The 20,651-nt window shown below is 39.9% G+C and overlaps 1 protein-coding gene across 3 annotated transcripts in view; it reads left to right on the top strand.

Moving 5' to 3' along the window:
- The window catches only part of LOC126374321 (oxysterol-binding protein-related protein 9), a 129,864-nt gene that overhangs the window by 100,196 nt on the left and 9,017 nt on the right, over nt 1-20,651 (top strand). For all 3 annotated transcript variants that reach the window (XM_050020885.1, XM_050020884.1, XM_050020883.1), the window contains exons 9-12: nt 13,136-13,233; nt 17,525-17,631; nt 18,245-18,330; nt 19,495-19,669. In XM_050020885.1, coding sequence (XP_049876842.1) covers nt 13,136-13,233; nt 17,525-17,631; nt 18,245-18,330; nt 19,495-19,669 — 466 coding nt within the window. The remainder of the gene's footprint in view (nt 1-13,135; nt 13,234-17,524; nt 17,632-18,244; nt 18,331-19,494; nt 19,670-20,651) is intronic.

The raw sequence follows: 20,651 nt of genomic DNA, 5'->3' as shown, positions 1-20,651 counted from the left end.
CCTAACCAAACTAGGGATCACAAAGTGAATTTTGTGATATGTCCCCACCGGAATTCGGGCTCCGAGGTACATCCATCGCAAGATGAACTAAGTACCCACACCTCACCGAGCTTTCTGTTAGACCAACGTGATAGGTAAAAAGTAACAAAACCGTTAGCCGTTTTAAGATTTCGATTTTAATTTCATATATCTGCTATCTGTATAGGTAGTGAACAGTGAACCGGGGGGGGGTCGGCGCCCGATATGAATTGGTGCGGGGCGGATAATTACCGTTCTATACGTAATAGTCTGCTATAATCTGTTTAAAATTGTAATTTTATTTAGTTTTTTTTTTTTTTGTTTTATAGCACTAACCCATGCTTTAGGAAACTCACAAACAGAAAATTTTATCGAAAAAATCTGACTCTGCCGGTACTTGAACCCGCAGCTCTTGTCGAGCCGGGAGGTCCTCCTGTCCATGCGAAAATTCTCCGATCTATGTATCACCCTAAGTACTTTCAAGTTCCGCCTGAGTCAGATTTTTTTTCGATTCAATTCTCTCTTTTTAAATAAAGAGTTTTATTTATTATTATTTGTGTTCAGGTAGTTGTTTGATCGACCAGAAAATTTTACTTATTTACAAACAGCATCATCACTAATTTAAGAGCCATAGCGTGGCATTCTCCATGCTACTTTTTTAGGGAAAATGGGGCAGTGGTTTCCCTCTTACCTTTACTCTGACGCGAGTGGGATGGCCCGCAGTGTAGTCTATTTCAAAGCCGTACTAGGACTTCTGTCCTCCGCCCCTGAATAGTACTGACAGTTACTGCTGCCCTCTGCTAGGTTCCACATTACAGTCCCTATCACAAACATAGCATTGTACTAATATTCTTTATTTCACCAAAACATGCTACTTGTTCAGTCGGGATAGCATACCTAAAGTGGTACGTATAAATTCCAAAGTGCCCAACCCTAAAACCGATGCTTTGGCAACAGCGTCGTAATGTAATGGGATAAACACATTCGCTAGCAAATATATCATACTATGCAATACTAATATCTGTCTTGGTTTATATTCGTCTATCAATTTCATGAGTATTATTTTGGAAAGGAAAAGTTTTACCATTAACAGCCTCCGTTGTCTAGTGGTTAGAGCGTTAGGCTCACGATCTGGAGATCCGGGTTCGATTCCCGATAGGGACATTGTCGAAATCACTTTGTGAGACTGTCCTATGTCTGGTAAGGAATTTACAGGCTTGAATCACCTGATTGTCCGAAAAAATAAGGGCACGTTAACCCGTGGGTCCCGACTATTAGCCGTAAAAATACCTCCACCAACCCGCAGTGGAGCAGCGTGGTGGAGTATGCTCCATACCCACTCCGGTTGATTGAGGGGAGGCCTGTGCCCAACAGTAGGACGTATATAGGCTGTTTATGTTATGTTATTATACAGCACAGTATTTTGTTGTAATAAATGCTTAGGTAGGTAGAATGACACAAGAAGATATATTTTAGGTTTTAAATAAAAGCTATTGTAATGTGGAGTGGATAAAGGAAAGTAGGATAACAATACCGAAATCTAAGGCGATGATAGTTGAAAGGGTAGGTAAAAGACCTATGAAGACTTACATTTATCAAACTGGGGATGTTCCTAAAAAAGGTTCAGTACGGTCTATTCTGAAAAGGCGCACGTATAAGAACGTGAACGATTGATGAATGTGGAGCAATCAAGAAAAGTGTGTAAAAATTCGAAGAAAGAAAGTATATAAACGAACCTTCATAAATATTTGTCGTTTGAATTGTACAAACAAATGACATAGCCGACGTGGAGCCACTCGCCGTAGGGAGACTTGCTGTAGAGGTAGGGTTGCCATCTCTAAAATTTGGAAAACAGGACAAGATGCGTGAAAACCTTGTATTTTAGAGTCCGAAAGCCGGACATGTCAACAAGAAAAAACAGTTGAAAATGTCATAAATCACCTTTTTTATTCATTCATTATTGAAAAAAAAACAGAATCATATTAAAATATTTTTATTTTTTTTTATTACTTTTTTCTTTTAAAATTTGTTACAATTTGAAATTCTTGAAATAAGAAAACAACACCTTATTAAAATATTAAACAAAAACATATAAATATACTTAGTTTGTCGGTTGATCGTGGTGTGCGTGCGAGCACAGTGCGGGTCTCGCGGGCGGCCCAATATTTTTATTTATTGTTTAAAACCCGGTCTACAAATGAAACCTTCCCCGGACGCTCCCCGGATGCCCTCTAAACTAGGACAAATCCGGGAAAACCCGGACGGATGGCAACCCTATGTAGAGGGAATCGACGTTCGGGGGGAAATCTAGGCGTGAGCATGGAATAAAATACGAAGTACAGTCATGAGCAATATCGTGTACCCACTTAAGAACCCTGTCGCATAGGTTAAACCTATAATATTGTAAGAACTATGAGGGTGGCATATTCTGTATAGAAAAAACCCTCTATAAAATAAAAGAAAAAAAAAACCCTGTCGCACTATCATATTCGACATTTATTTATTTATTGAGGATATCCAACAGCTTATTAATTAACTAAGAATAATTACAGTAAGTACAATGTTTGTTCGCCAATCACAGGATACCACAAATAAAACAAATTGTAGAACTTGATGAGAACAGTAAACAAAACTAACGATACAATGCTAGGCTTAAAGTATATAAATATATATATATATTATAAAAAAAACATTATAAAAAAAAACTGGAAATGTTACAAAAAGATTGTTTATAAACTTAAACCTATATATTATAAACTATTGTCATTATAATCAGGCACAGACTAAAATTGGTTTACGTGACCACAAATAAATATAAAAATAAAAGATTATTTTAATAATTTTAACGTAGTTTAGTGGGATTTAATGGGACTTGCGGTTTAATTTGACAAAAACGTTAATGTGACATGGTTTCAAAGTGTATACATATTAGTACTCGTGACCGTACGTATAAAACGGTAATTCTCCGCCCCGCACCAATTCGTATCGGGCGCGGACTTAGATTTACCTTACCCCCGCTGGGTCTTACTTCAGTCTTAGAATAAATAATAATACTAAGTATAGAACGGCCACTCTCTGCTCCTCACCAGCGCCTGAGCTAGGTTTACCTCAGCGCCCCTCGGTCTTACTTTAGTCTTCAATCGTATGGGCGTCAGACGTCACACACACAGATGCGCGTGTACAATAACGTCAATGTGTAGTGTCTGTGTAAAACGAGGTGTTTTGTATGAAGTGTCCGGGGCGTGCTTCAGTCTAAATACCCGTAAGCTGAGGCACACAGTAATAATGAGAATTTTTACTATAGATTGGTGTGTGGCATGAGTAAAATTATATAGCTATTGGCGCCGATTCCTGCAGACACCGCCTAATTTTATTTTAAGTTATATCCGTCATTTTCATATCCGTCGAAAAGGAAAGGGACGGATGATTCACAGCTCTTAATTTTAGGAAGAATGAGTAAATGAATGAATAACCCGGGCGAATCAAAAGGTACGTCCCTGGTATGCAATCCGTTTGACGTGCTGTCTACTTAACTGTGTGGGGTTATTGACTGATGTAAAATTTTTAGACGGTTGGTTTAGATTTGTGCTTAAAATTGACGTGTGTTCCATAAATTTTATGCTTGTCGATTACCCGTCCCTTTCCTTTTCGGCGGATAAGAAAGTGACAGATATAACTTAAAATAAAATTAGATGGTATTTACAGGAATTAGCACCATTGTAATAAGAGTAAAGCTACTTTCGTGGTTAGTTATACATTAGTTGGAGGTCATCAGAATCGATACGAGCGCGTGTATACCTTGACCCTGGTCTCAGGGAAACTCTGCAGCCGGCACCACAACTGACTACTCCCATAGACTTGACATTGAAGTTAATGGACCTGTGAAAAGTTTTAACTTCAAGAGACGATGACTTGCGATATTTAAAATTGGAATTTTGAATCCGTGGTTGCCAAGGGACCTTATTTTTGAATTGGGTAGTTTCCTAGGTCAGATATACAGGGTGTTAGTGACATCGTAACGAAAACTTTGAGGAATGATTCAGGCCATGATTCTGAGTTGATATCAAGTAGAAATTTCCGTCGGAAAAGTATGGATCGGAAAATATTTAAAAAAAAAAACAAAAAAAAACATGAATTTTTGACAGGAAATTCCACTTGATATCAACTCAGAATCATGGTCTGAATCATCCCCCTCAGTATTTGTTACGGTGTCACTAACACCCATACCTACTTGTATGGCTACCTGTATGTACTGGTACGGGGTGTAAGTGACATCGTTACGAATACTGAGGGGGCTGATTTAGCTCATTATTCTGAGTTAATATCAAGTGGAATTTTTGATCGCAAAAGTATAGAATTGAAAATAAATAATTATTTTATTGCGACGGAAAATTCCACTTGATTTTAACTCAGAATCATGGTCTGAATCATCCCCCTCAGTATTCGTTACGATGTCACTAACACCCAGTATATTATGAAATTCTATTTACTAAATAAGGACAGATCCAAAGATGACAAAAACGTCTTCTTTTTTGTGTTTAACTTATTTACGAATTTTAATAAAGAAAAATGTAATAATAAGTGTCACATTTTGTCACGTTTTTCTATGACGTCACAGGTTGCTTTTTGTTTTGACGTTTAATAAAAAGCAACTGATTTGACTAGTTGGAAACTACCCTATTGCTTTGAACTCTCCCATTGCGAAGCCAATCATGAAAAAAGAAAATGATTTCCCAGGGACCTGATTTTTGAAGCGCTCGCTTGAACTCACGTGGAAATAATGTGTAACCTGTCTCATCTTGCAAATGACAAGTTCTGATGTGCTACGTGAAATGGATATATATTTTCGAAAATGAGATGAAGGCGAGCGATTCAAAAATATGGCCCCCATTTGGATAACGCGTGACTTACATAGTAATTGCGCAGGTTTGAATTCATATTTAAATCGTAAAAATAAGCCGATTCCGTGCAATTTTATGACATAAATGAGTTTTTATAGACAATAAATAAAAAATTTGACTATAGTACCTATTCTTAATTTTGTTATTGAAAATATTTCCTATTGCATGACATCTTGAAAACGAAAACACGGACAGACGCACACATAAATGCTATAATATAACTTACTACATTTTCTTGATTTTACCGAGGTAGGTATATAACGGAGTACCTATAAACTGTGTAAAGAATTTTTGAATGTGTAATAAGTATACTGTTATTGATAATAATTTACTTAGCGTGTTTAGTTCTATGGGTACTTTTTATTGATCTACTCGTAAATATATAAAAGGAGAAACTGACTGACTGACATATCAACGCACAGCCTAAACGGCTCAACGTAGGCACTTGAAATCTGGAAGGGACGTAGCTTAGGTACCGTAGAGGTGCGCTAAGAAAGGAATTCCCGAAATTCCCACGGGAACGGGAATTAGTTGGGAAATCCTTCCACGCGGACGAAGTCGCGGGCAAAAGCTAATATTCTATAAACTAATAATACGAAAGATGACGTCAAGTGACCAAAACTTGCCCATGCCGTGGTCTCTGCCTATTCCAACGGGAAAGGGGCGTGATCTTAAATTATGTATGTATGTGTTTGTATGTATGTTATGTTGTATGGATTGGATAACAAGGGCAACCTACAAGTAATTTGGAACTTTTCCAGAGTAAACCTGAACTGCACGTAGATAACCAAATTGACCTTGCGTTCTAATACCATAGTAGAACTACGTAGTGGCAATAGTGAGTAATATCTGGGACAGAAATAGCCCATACAATGCTTACACTGAGAACATTGTCTTTTTTTAATCTATGACCACTGTTGTTGAGCCATAGAATAATTGGTACTACTTCTGCCCACTGCTGGGCAAAGGCCTCCTCTTTCCATTTTTCGCGGTCCTGTGCGTACTCCGGCCAGTCCCTCCGCAAGCGTCCAAGTCGTCACGCCATCTCTTTCGAGGTCTACCACGACGCCTGTACCTGCCATGAGGCACCCATCCGTGATCCGTGTCCACCGCTCAGGGTGCATGCGACAAACATGTCCGGCCCAATCCCATTTGAGTCTGGCTTTTCGTCCCACATCAGCGATTCCCGTTTTTGAACGCAGTGTTGTGTTTCGGACTCGATCAATTCGCTCAATCGCTCCTCGCAAATACATCTTCTAGATTAAAGAAACGCGGTAGGTAAGCGTCAATTTTTCAACGGCGAAAGCTTTTACAACATTCAACATCATTAGAGTGACAATGAATCGTTCTGAGTGACGGCCGTGGATTATCGGTCACTGCCAAGGTCGCGGCCATAGAGTGTACTGCGGTAGAGGCGGCATGTCATCAAGCTTACTGTTTCGTCACTTATCAAAAACTGTGTAATGAAGAGAAAGTGGTGCGGAAGGGAAATAAAACATAAACAGCCTATATATGCCCCACTGCTGGGCACAGGCCTCCCCTCAATCAACCGGAGGGGGCATGGAGCACACTCCACCGTGCTGCTCCACTGCGGGTTGGTGGAGGTGTTTGGGCTAGTAGCCCGAGGCCAACGGCTTAGCGTGCCTTCTGAAGCACGGAATCATGTTACTTTTTCGGACAATCAGGTGATTCAACCCTGCAATGTCCTTACCAAACAAAGGACAGTCTGACAAAGTGATTTCGACAATGTCCCCATCGGGAATCGAACCCGGACCTCCAGATCGTGAGCCCAACGCTCTAACCACTAGACCACAGAGGATGTTGTTGGCTGTTGTTTTTTGTATCCTTATGAAAAATAAATACTTTACTTACTGTCTTAGATCGCACTTTCTATCAATCGATTGTCGCCGACCGAGGGACCTTAATGCCACTGAAATTGGGCCTATAATTTCCACTTTCCTGTGATTAACTTGTCTACGTGACTACGTCAACGTATCTTTACATAGTTATGTCTTCATAAATAACCTTTAGCATCTTTCTATGTCATTTTGGGAAACCACAGTGATTCAGTCATTAATTTTATTTATTACGGACAAGCAGCTGTACACTCTACATGCAAAGTTACAAACAAGACACGATTTACTAGGTAAACGTACATAAGAAAGCAATGTTGCAATTTGACATGTTTGCATTGCGCACTTACTTTTATATGCGCAAATGTCAAATTGCAACATTGCTTTCTTAGATGAACTGCTTCGATGTGGCCATTTTAACCCCCCAGGTGTCAACTGCATCAAATCTCATTTTAATTTCATTTCATTGGTCAGCCCACCGCTCTTGTTTTTTTTTTTTTTAAGTTATTTTGTTTTTTGTGAACTCTCTTTAAAATTTTACATTGGCCAATAAAGATGTATTTTATTCGCCTGGATTATTCATTCATTTTACAATTAATAGTTGCCAATCATTCGTCCTTTTCCTTTTCAGTGGATTACAATAGCGTGCAGTTTATTTACCATCAAGTGAGATGTTATTCACAGTTCTTATTCTACTTTTTAAATCCAACCATTGTTGTGAACACTGCTTACTAACCCCTGGTTACCTGGTACGGCCTCTGTAGTCCTGTGGTTCAGCGCTAGGCTCACGATCCGGAGGTCCCGGGTTCGATTCCCGGTGGGGACATATCACAAAAATTACTTTGTGGTCCCTAGTTTGGTTAGGACATTACTGGGTGATCACCGGATTGTCCGAAAATAAGATGATCCGTGCTTCGGAAGGCACGTTAAGCCGTTGGTCCCGGTTACTACTTACTGATGTAAGTAAGTAGTCGTTACGTGAGCCATGTCAGGGGCCTTTGTCGGCTCAATAGTAACCCTGACTTCAGGGTTGATGAGGTTGGTACTCCACCTCACAACCTACACGATAGAAGAAGACTAACCCCTGGTAACAACAGAATAAATCACGTGCCTTAGTAGTAACCTTGACACGTTTACTGTTTTAATCGTAATCCCACTAATTTTGTTATCACACAACACTAACTTCATTACCTTCGACTACCAGCTACTATACAATAAGTAAAATGTCACGGCCACTTGGTCGATAGCAGGACCGTATAATAATAATAAATACACATTATTTAACATTTTGAAGGACAGAACGTCTACGGACGTTCCGATTCCAAAGTGTCATACTACCTATTATGACCCACCAATGACCCATGGTCTGTCCGTGAAAGGGTTAAAAGAAATGCTTTTCAATCGCTTTGCTAAAAAGAGATAGCATGTCATTTACGAAGGACAGTAGTCTAACGAATGGATGTGAATCACAAAATCGAATTTTGCTGATAACGACGCCACGTAAACCAATCGATGAGTTATAATGAGTTACTGCTGCTAATTCCTGTAAACACCATCTAATTTTATTTCAAGTTATATCTGTCATTTTCTTATCTGCCGAAAAGGAAAGGGACCGCTAATCGACAAGCATAAAATTTATGGAACACACGTCAATTTTAAGTACAAATCTAAAATAACCCTATAAAAAAAATTGTATTGGCCAATAACCCGACAGAATTAAATTAAAAAGTCAAACGGTTTGCATACCAGCGAGATACCTTTTTGATTCACCCGGGTTATTCATTCATTTACTCATTCTTCTAATTCTAAGCTGTCAATCATCTGTCCTTTTTCTTTTCGGCGGATAAGAAAATGACAGGTATAACTTAAAGTAAAATTAGGATGTGTCTGCAGGAATCGGGGCCATTATATCAGTGAAAGTAACAAAAAATCACTCCTTGGATTTTAGAAGTTATGTTACAAAATGTAAATAATATTAATTAAAAAAAAATAATTCTTGCTTGATATTTGAAAGATGTCCTTAACACTTTCAAGCACCGAACGTCTAATGACGTTCCGATCCCAATGTGTCATATTACCTATTATGAACCATCAATGACCCATGATCTCTGTCCGTGAAAGGGTTAAGTAGATCGCAGTAAGAGTTCATGATACGGTTCGGCTGTATGTAATTGTAAGTTTAATGTGTTGGGAAGCTATAGCAATGTATAGGTCCCGGCAAACTTCTTGAGCATCGACCTTGACTGCGCACAACCGAATTTTAGGTCTCTTTGGTGGTGCGGTACGGGGCGCGGGGGCGGGTGAGTCCCGCATCGACCGGCTATTGGTAGATCAGTCGATACTTCCCCCGCGCACTCTTGTCTTCGTCCCTTTGACTCCCGAATACACTTGCGTGCAGTGAAACTGTCACGTTTTTGTTATTGCTCATTTTTTTAAGTTTAAGAATTAGTTACTAGCACGAGGTCTATGTCTACAGATCCAAAACCTAGCACTAGCTCTGGTATTGCTGGTTTCAACCTCATATTAATCTTCATTAATCAATATTATACTTACCTGACGATTAGATTTTTATTAAATATAATAATATAATATAAGTTTTAATAAACTATAATAATATAAGTTTAGTTTTATTTACATAATTAAATAATATAATAATTGTTTTTTTTTTAATGAAGTTAAGAAAATAATCAAAAGTTCATTTTTTTTGCACGGAAGTGTACGTGCGCGAACTTTCCCCCACTACGACACTCGATGCTCAAGAAGTTTGCCGGGAGTTATAACACAATGTACCATGTAATCATTTCCTTTGTTTTTACCTTGGAACTGATACAGTTCGGTCACGTAATACACAGTTAAGCACGTTATAATTATAACGTTATGTATTAGAAGATTGTTGATGTGAATAGAAAGAACAGAATACCTATAGGTATTTATAAATATTGGTTGTGTGCTTTTTTGGGGGTAAATTATGAAAGATACGTTACATTTTTACGGTGTTTACCCTTGAAAGTGACTATTTACTTACATACGAAAAGTACAGTGAAAATAAACGATTTTTTTATATTTGTCTGCAACTCTACAAAGCAAGGGCTGCATATAATCTAATTTTCGTCTCTTTGTCTGTTTGTAAGGACTTTTGAATGTCCATAATCTAGTACTTCTCGGAATTATACATATACACGGTAATACAACATTAGGCTGTATGTGCATAACCTCAGCCTCTATGACGTGGTAGTAGAATAAATATTATTTTCTTCTTGTTTAATCTATGGTCCACTTGATACTCGTACTACATCGATATAGGAAAAGCCAGTGTTAAGCAAATTGTGCATTTGAAATTCAAATCTCAAGGATTTGTTTTGCGTATCAAAACAAAGCTGTTCAAATTGATGGAGTTTTGGTCCTACTTTAATTGGTTTACGATCAATATTTATTGTGTTTAAAGAGAAATTCAAAATTCGAAGTCACAAACACACACAAATGTTTCACAAATATTTTTGATTCTTTATTTGAATACTTATTATGATGATGTGCAAGTTGATTCATAAATAAATAAAAAAAGTTTATTTAGGTAAAATCTACGACACACATATACATTTACAACATTAAAATATACACACAATAACATTAATATTTAGGGTGCCGCAGTTCACCAAAAAAGGCCAGGGTTCAGTGAAAATTTACCTAGAGGGCAACACTGATTTTCAACCCACGCCGATCGGTGAAACGCGAGTACCCGCACAATAAATTTTAAAAAATGAATAAAAAGTACAAAAAAAGCGACTTAAGTGTTACACATGGAAAGCAGAAACAAAACAATAAAAGAAAGAAATATTACACTAAAAGAAGGATCTATAAGTGAGTAGTGAAAGCAGTGTGTAGCTATGGTGCATGTGATGTGAGTGCGATAATTAAATAAACGTAATAATATACATGTAGGGTGGTGGAAGTAAAATTGAAACAACTCCAATACTTTTTGGTTTCTTATATTTTTCCTCACTTTTCAATTTTCCTCTAACACAACCGCGCTTTCCCCAATCTCTCCGTCGCCATCTTCCTTCCCCCTTCCTCTCTCCCCTCTCACTCCCCCTCAGGACACGTTCATAAACTTCACCTCACACACATCACGTTCATAATAAACTTTCATTCCCACATACATATAATATTTCATAATCATAATAACAAAACGAAACGAAAACGGACATCCAGGAGCACCCAGATGTAATCCAAAGAGGCAGCAACCGCTATCCCAAGTACATCGCTGGTATACCTAACCTAACCTCTGTATTTCTAGTAGGTGATTCTTTAAATACTTTTTGAATGTAACCTTAGAGCTCCGGTTCCTGATTGGTGGTGGAAGGTCATATGAGTTTCACATCACAGACCCTTTCAGCCATAACAAAATAGAAGTTTAAAAGAGAGAAGGAAGCTTTTCAAATGTCGTATCAGTAGGTAATAACACCTTAGGACTGCGTATCTAAAGTGGTTGCAAGCCTGACTCTTATGTATTAGACGGGTAATCGACAGGCATAAAATTTATGGAACACACTTCAATTTTATGCACACATTTAAAAAACCTTCGTATCAACAGTGGCTGCAAGTTATCTTTGATTACTTGTGGCTCTGCCCACCCCATTAGGGATTACGGGCGTGAGTTTATGTATGTATGTATGTATTTAAAAAACCCTCCCAAATTTTTTATGTTGTCCAAAAGTTGCATATTGAAGAAGACCGTTTTATTCGCTCGGGCTATTCATTCATTCACTCGTTCATTTTAAAATTAACAGTTGTCAATCATGCATCCCCTTCCTCTTCGGCGGATAAGAAAATGACAGGTATAACTTAATTGGGAGGTGTCTGCTGAATCGGCGCTATCACCTCACTCAATCTAGCGCGAAGTATATGTACATACATCCATTCCTCGCCAGCTATGTCTAAGTCCCGTGTAATGAGGAGGCGAGCCTATTGCTATTAACCGAGAAAATTCCCCCCCCCCTTATCCATCCCCCCTCGGTCTTACTTTAGTCTTCAATTCTATGGGCGTCAGACGTCATACACACAGATGCGCGTGTCCGATAACATCAATGTGTAGTGTCTGTGTAAAACGAGGTGTTTTGTATGAAGTGTCCAGGGTATGACTGTAAATATGTCGCAGTGCAGTAGTTCCTATTCCAAGTTTACGTTGCACAGTTTATTGCAACAGCAAAGTATTAAAGCGAGAACGCGTGATATCCATTGTAATGTTACGCGGTCGAATCCCGGCTCAGGGATTATGAATTCATGTTTGGATAATAGATAATTATTACAGGTGATTTCCAGGATTTATGTTCGGTTAATGACAAAAACAAGTCTGAAAATTTTGAGGTACTTAACACGTATTACAAACGTCACGTCACGTTTTTCTTGCAAAATTCGTTTGCCCTAAGTGTCAAAATAACATACCAAAAACGCTGCTTTTGTTTTAGGTGTGTTTCGACTAAAATGTGACGGTGTTAGACTTGCCCGGGATGCAAGTTATTGTCACAGAATTTCACCCTAACTTACTGTTTTGAGATTTATACTTTGCCACAAAGTTTTGAAACGTTTTCAACGTCACGCAAAAGAAATACAAAAGGTCCTAATGTTTTAAGTTTGGGACAACAAAAGCTGTTTTATTCCTAAATGTGTCTTAAAAATATCTGAAAGAAATGGAGGGTGAAATTGTATTTACAAAACCTGCCTAGGGACCCATGATAAATTGCAAAAGGTCCTTTATTGACCTTTTGATTTGGGCTCATATTGAAACAAAGGTTAAACCTAAAATTAGTGCGTACCTTCTTACTTTAGAAACGAACCGGGTTTTTGGTATATACCTACACATATTTTTGATGTTGTATTGATGCTGTGGCGTGCTCTGATAACAAATATTTTCTCTCTTTCTTTTTTCTTTTAGAAAACATGAACATTTTACTTAGGTATAACAAAAGGGACATTTCCGCCCCACACCAATACGAATGTTGAGCGAGTATGATTTACCTCATCGCACCACTAATTTAAGAGCTATTTTTAGGGAATAATAGGGCAGTGGTATCCCTTTTGCCTTCCGCCCCGCAGTACTCTGTCTGACGCGAGTGGGATGCCGCCTAGAGTAGTCTATTTCAAAGTAGTACTAGAACTCCTGTCGCCCACCTCTGAATCGTACTCACAATTAGTGCTGCCCTCTGTCAGGTTCCAGGTTACAGGTGCTGTGACTTGCCCTGTGAAAGCTATGTCGGGGGCCAATCATGTCCAAGTTCAAAACACAAGGTTGTTGATGAACACAAGGAGGTTGGAAATCCACATCATAACCCACACGAGAAAATAATTAAAAAATGCTTGTTCCAGCGCCAGTCGAACATGCACGGAGGGCGCGGCGGCGCAGGAGTCGCACCCGGCGGGCGCGGAACTCCCGCGCACCAGAGACGGAGAGATCGACTACGATGGTCAGTATACAATAATAACCATGACACGGTTACTACTTACCGATTTAAGTACCTAGTCGTTACATGAGACATGTCTGCACTTAAGATAAATGAATAACTCATGGGGCAGCGTGGAGTATGCTTCATACCGTCTCCAGTTGAATGAGGGGTGGTCTGTACCCAGCAGTGGGACGTACTACCTCCGTGGTCCAGTGTTTGAGCGTTGGGCTCACGATCCGGAGGTTCTGGGTTCGATTCCCGGTGGGGACATATCACAAAAAATACTTTGTGGTCCCTAGTTTGGTTAGGACATTACAGGCTGATCACCTGAATGTCCGAAAGTAAGATGATCCGTGCTTCGGAAGGCACGTTAAGTCGTTGGTCCCGGTTACGGTTAATAAGTAGCCGATACATGTGCCATGTCAGGGGCTTTTGGCGGCTCAATAGTAACCCTGACACCAAGGTTGATGAAGTTGGTACTCCACCTCACAACCCACACGATAGAAGAAGTGGGACGTATATAGGCTGTTCTGTAGCTCTTGGAGTTAACCCGTATCTCAGTGTAGTGAGAATTTGCCGCCAACATTATGTTCCTTTACAATATACAGAAGCAATAATCCCTTGTCAACATAAGGTTCATCACATCTATCTTAGGACTTCGTATTAACAATGGCTGCAAGTTGTCTTTAAGATACTTGTGGCTCTACCCACCCCATTAGTGATTACGGGCGTGATTTTACGTACGTATGGAAGCACTAAGCACACACATGAACATTTCTAAAAGAAGATTCTTCGTCGTCATCTCCCTAGCATTATCCCGTTTTTCACAGGGTCCGCTTACCCAACCTGGAGATTTGATAGGTCCGATTTTGTACAGAAGCGACTGCCTGTGACCTTCCAAACCGCGAAGGGAAAACCAGCCCAATACAGGTTAGGTCATATACCTCCGAAAATACATTTCTCGGGTATGTGGGTTTCCTCACGATGTTTTCCCTCCCTTCTTCACGTACATAAACATACATAAACTCACGCCTATTTCCCACTGGGGTAAGCAGAAACTATAGACCCCCCTACCCCCCCCCCCCCCCCGCCCCTTCTTCACATTTTAAAAAAATCTCCGTTTATAATCAAACTAGATGAAACCAAATTTCGCTCGGGGGAAATGTGACTAATAAACTCATAATTCACATGTAAGTACAAAATGTGGGTAGATATTTCTGCAGTTATCTGTTCTAAAGCAACGCATAGATTCGTATAGCATCGTTCATTGTAATTAGTAACATGAACATTCCCAAAAGAAGATTATCCGCATTTCGAAAAATCCCCGTTTTTAATTAAATTCCTCATATAAGGTTTTCCTTCACGAAGTTCACAAAGGCAACGTGCCGGCGTATCCTTTGTTTACATTCGCGAACATCTCAGCGTACCTATCTCCTTTCGCAGCTGGTAGTATGAGTCAGAAACAAGCTATATATTAGCATACAATGATGCTTATATTCAAATTCAAAAATATCTTTATTCGGTAGGTAACATAGTTACACTTTGAATCGTCATTTTTTACATAACGAACGTCTCATCCGCCTAAAACTACTGCAGCTTCTCACAACCTGTATAGCCGAGGAAAAGAAGCTGCAAGGAAAACCTCGACACAGGGCCTTAGATGTTCTTTTTTTAAAAAAAAATCATACAATATTGTTATACAATTGAGTAATTTAGCTACATTTAGCTAAAAATATGCAGCTGCCTAATATCAGTTTTCAGACAGTTGATCCTATGCATTCATATCTTCTAAATAATCACTAACCTTATAATAACCTTTTTTGCAAAGTTTCTGTTTAACTACTGTCTTAAAACATTTCAAAGGCAAATTCTCCTTTCGCAGCTGGTAGTATGAGTCAGGAACAAGCTACATATTAGCATACAATGATGCTTATAGGGTTTAGCGTCGCAAACCGCATAGTAAGACTACATACTGTACACGTAGAATGGCTCTCTATCCGAGTTGAAGGTGTAGCTATGGATGGGTTTGGGACGATCCTTGCGTGTTCTGCCTCCAATGTGATCGGGTGTTCAAAACAAAGTTCGGCTGGCTTGATTGTCACATTCGAACGCACGAGAGAAGAGACTGAGGTCGCCGTTGTCGGTTACGACAAGCAGGACTGTGAAGGTGTTAGTGACATCGTAACGAATACTGAGAGGGGTGATTCAGACCATGATTCTGAGTTAATATCAAGTGGAATTTTCCGTCGCATAATTCACAATTCTCAGAATCATGGTCTGAATCATCCCTCAAAGTTTTCGTTACGATGTCACTAACACCCTGTTTATGTAAGTAGTAACCGGGACCAGCGGCTCCACTTGCCTTCCGAAGCACGGATGGCCCATTATATGCCAAATCTTAATAATATTATAACGTGACAGAATTAAGTTGACAACACACGTCAAATGGGTTGCATATGAGCGAGATGACTATTTTATTCGCCCGGGTTATTCAATCATTTTTAAATCAACAGTTGTCAATTATTATTATTATTGCGTATGGCAGACAAATATCCTGCTTGGATCAAATATCCAGCTTAAGCTCCCTTAACCAAGTCTCTGCTGCATCCGTCACACAATGCAGCTCGGCTATACCACCTGGGAACCGGTGCAGAGGGCACTCGTTCACTATGTGAGATATGGTTTGGTCCGGGTGACCACATCATCATCGGGTGAACAGTTGTCAATCATCCGTCCCTTTCCTTCTCGGCGGATAAGAAAATGACAGGTAACTTAAAACTTAAAATAAAAGTCGGATGTGTCTGCAGGAATTGGAGCCACTAGCTTTAAGAAACTTATACAAAGTACATTGAAAAACGTATGAAATCGGTAAAGGTATTATCAATTTATGGCGTGACCAAAGGAAATACGATTATTATTCCGGCCCCGCATTCGGTGTTTAATACTCAGTTGGACGATGCAATTAACGATTGGCGTCGCGAAGTTATTTAGTCAGCGCACGCTTAAGGTATTGTTTATATTGCGGTTAAGGAGAGAGAATTATTAAATTTTAAGTCTCTGTTACATCAAGTTATTAACCTTGGGGTTATTGCACCTTCTATCGTATCGGTTGTGAGGTCAATGACCAACCTCATCAACCCTTTTTTTGTGACGAAGGGGAAATCCTCATGGATACCTCGTCGCCCGGGAGAGCGACGAGGTTATGTCGGACTCCTACCGACTAAAACCCCTTCGATGGCCCTCTGCTGTGCTTGTCAGGGAGCTCCGGGATCCCTGTCGAACGCACCGGTGCTCCCCTCGCACTTGCTTTCATTAAAGCGCATCCCGGGGTAGATCCCCACCCCTACGCCATGCCAGTTCTACAGCAATGCGAGGCCATATCGCATTGCCGTCCCTCCCGGAGATCGTGCGTTGAGTGGCTCGGGCCCCCGCCCCTACCACTCACGATCCCCAGTGTCCCCTTTCAGTCGCCTCTTACAACAGGCAAGGAGTACCGTAGCCCTATTCTTACGCCCGGAACTACAGGGCGGAACCTCATCAACCTTGGTGTAACACAACAGCATACTCGATCCTCGCTCGGGATGTTTCCATGCATATGCCATAAGTGGTGCAGCGCGGGTATGCTGCTAGCATATAGAATAAGGAATAATACTACGTACAGAACGGCAACTCTCCGCTCCCCACCAGCACCTGAGCTAGGTTTACCTCACAAGTCAACTTAAATTGTTCACCACAGAATTCAGGATGTTTGTGACGCCGTACAGAATACTGAGGCGCATGATTCAGCTCATGATTCTGAGTTAATAACAAGAATTTTCCGTTACAAAAAATATGGAATTGAAAATAATTAAAAAAATCGCCACTTGATATCAACTCAGAATCATGGTCTAAATCGTCCTCCATTTATTATAAGCACACAATTAGTTTTTAACACACGTAATGGACTCGTAGATGAAGCAGTACAGTGTTGCTACTTTATAAATTAAAATAGTAAAAAATATAAATTCAATTCAAATTAAAAAAGTCTTTATTTAGTAGGTAACATAGTTACACTTTGAATCGTCATTTTTACATAACGTACGTCTCATCCGCTTAGAACCACTGCAGCTTCTCACAACCTGTATAGCCGGGGAAAAGAATCTGCAAGAAAATCCTCGGCTAAGGGCGCTAGACGTTGTTTAAAAAAACTTTTTGGCTGCCTAATATCAGTTCCCAGACAGTTAATCCCAAGCATTCATATCTTCTAAATAATCACTGAGCTTATAATAAATTATTTCACCTTGTAATGTTGTAAATAATGTATTTGTTGCAGCTCTATACGAAGACGAGTCGGACAGTGACCTGGGGTCGATGGAGAACCACGGCTCTGTGGTCACGCACCTGCTGTCACAGGTTAAGATCGGCATGGATCTCACTAAGGTCAGTCCAAAATTGTTATCAATGAAGGTTCAAGAACCATGGTAGCCTGGTTCGACGAATGCTTTGACTCTCATTGCAAAGTCGTAGGTTCAAATCCATCACGGGCTTAAACCAATCGAAATTCTCATCGAATTCGTGTTTGGGTCTTAAATGATTATCATGTGCACATCGGTGAAGGAAAACATGAGGAATCCCACATTCCCAAGACATAAACACACCTCACCAAGCTTTCTGTTTTTTCTTCGTTTGTAATAAGACATTTATTTTTCAATTAGTTGCAGATGTAAATGTAATTATATGTACATTCTTTTAGCCCATATGTGATGAGATGACCATCAAAATGTATAATAAACTGCCTAACATATTAAAAGAAGAAAAAGTGACAAAAAAAGTAAAAGAATTTGTAATTAATATATGTTACTACAGCACTAGTGAATATATAAACCTTAATGATACTGATGTTACAATTTGAAAAGCTACCTTCTCTCTTTTAAACTTCTATTTTGTTGTGCCCGAAAGGGTCTGTGGTGTGAAACTCAATATAACTTACGAACTTGTACACCATCATAGTATACGAATAAGGAATTTTGAATACTTGAATATTTTGTTACAGGTTGTGTTGCCAACGTTTATCCTAGAGAGGCGATCACTTCTAGAAATGTATGCAGACTCATTCGCTCATCCCGACCAGTTCGTCAAGTAAGTACCTAAAACTTTATTTTTTACCCAGGTTCTCTGGGAAGCCACTGGGTTATGTCCAGTGATCGGGTTTACTCATTGAAACATGGAGGCCATTAAGCACCTTTTTGAAATATCACATTCTAATGTGTTGTTTCATAACAAAACCTCGATTTCTCTCAATTAATTTAAGTCCAAGTACCACATTGAGGAGCTCGGTGGCGCAGCGGTTAACGCGCTCGGTCTGCGATTGTTGAAGTTAAGCGACTTTCGCAAAGGCCGGTCATAGGATGGGTGACCACAGAAAAAAAAAAGTTTTCATCTCGAGCTCCTCCGTGCTTCGGAAGGCACGTTAAGTCGTTGGTCCCGGCTGCATTAGCAGTCGTTAATAACCACCAATCCGCACTGGGCCCGCGTGGTGGTTTAAGGCCCGATCTCCCTATCCATCCATAGGGAAGGCCCGTGCCCCAGCAGTGGGGACGTTAATGGGCTAGTGATGATGACCACATTGATATCACATTTTTATCTAGATTGAAACTAGCTTGTCTGTTACGACGTTTTGTTAAAAAACATAAACAGCCTGTATACGCCCCACTGCTAGACACAGGCCTCCTTCCCATCAACCGGAGGGGGAGAGAGTTTTGGGGGCAAGGCATCTCGCTGACATGCAACCCTTTCCGGCCAAGTAGTTAATGATATCTACGGCAAATCTACAATAAGTCACGTCAAAAAAGACATGCAACCCATTTGACTGGTGCTGTCAACTTAATTCTCTAAAATGTTTAAATTTCTGCCTGAAACACATAATAACGGGTTCTTACCGCGTTTAAATGGGGATATGAGACTCCCGATATTTCGACACTGTTGCAAGTGCCATGATCACGGGATGACTGATGAGATTGGAGTGGAGTAGGTAGATCCATAATTTTCTACGGGCAGACATATCTGTCTACCCTCTTTCTTTGCCGCTTGTTCATTTTGAGTCTCACATCCCCATTTAAACGCGGTAAGAACCCGTTATTATGTGTTTTAATTCTGCCTGAAAATTGAAGTGTGTTCTATAAGTTTTATTTCTGTCGGTAACCCGTCCCTTTCCTTTTCGGTGCATAAGAAAATGACAGATATAACTTAAAATTAGATCGTGTGTACTGCGCCACTAAGTCAACTTAATTCCACCTTCTCCAGGATAGTGGACCAGCCGACCCCAAAGGAGCGCATGGTGCAAGTGGTCCGTTGGTACCTGAGCTCGTACCACGCGGGGCGCAAGTCCCAGGTGGCCAAGAAGCCCTACAATCCCATCCTGGGCGAGGTATTCCGCTGCCACTGGGACCTCGATGACACCAGCCCCGCTAATGATAAGGTTGGTACCAGATTATTAAAGCGGTTATCACGCTATGGGATAAGAGGTCCGTCGAAATAAAAATATGTTATTTCCAAGCGGATCAACTGACAGAATTAGAAAGAATTTTTATTTTTATAAATTAAAGACATATTCGATCATCACTAATTTACCTAACCTGGATTGGGCTGGTTTTCCCTTCGCGGGTTGGAAACTCAGACAGGCAGTCGCTTCTGTAAAAAACCGGACCTGTCAAATCTTCAGGTTAGGTAAGCGGACCCCGTGAATATGAATATGAAAACGGGATAGTGCTAGGGAGATGATGAGCATCACTAATTTAAGAGTCACGTTCTTGTCCGTGTAGCATTCTCCATGGTAATTTTTTAGTGAAAAATAGAGCAGTGGTTTCCCTCTTGCCTTCCGCCCTGCAAGTACTCAGTCTGACGTGAGTGGGATGGCGCCCAGAGTAGTCTATTTCAAAGCCTTACTAGAACTCCTATCTTCCGCCTCTGAATAGTTCTAACAGTTACTGCTGCCCCCTACCAGGTTCCAGGTTACAGTCCCTGTGACATATTTGATACAAAGAGTAAAAAGTTTGTGCTATCAAAATGTATTTAATAATTGAAATTGAAAATAATTTTAAAATACAAAATAAAATTATACATTTTGCGACGGAAACTACCACTTACATATTCGGTACGGTGTCACTAACAGCCTGTATAAATTCTGTGCCTACACTTAGCACCTAAAAGCCTACACCTGGCTCTTAATTACCTTTATTGTTCTAATGAACCTTAACAATCTCGGTTGTTGCCATTTTAAAGTATGCAGTAATTACAATGAGCTGGTTTCTTGTGATTAATAGCAGATCGCGTATGAAATGCTGTAGGTCACGCAAGGTCGCCAGATTTGACTTGAAACTTGTATGAAACCCGGTCATTATATTTATTATAGTGATTTACGGTTATTTTGTAGGTTGGTTATTTTTTTTATGAGGAATAAG

The sequence above is a fragment of the Pectinophora gossypiella genome, chromosome 17 (assembly GCF_024362695.1).
Source record: "Pectinophora gossypiella chromosome 17, ilPecGoss1.1, whole genome shotgun sequence".
NCBI lineage: Eukaryota > Metazoa > Arthropoda > Insecta > Lepidoptera > Gelechiidae > Pectinophora > Pectinophora gossypiella.
This window is presented reverse-complemented; position numbering and strand designations above follow the sequence as displayed.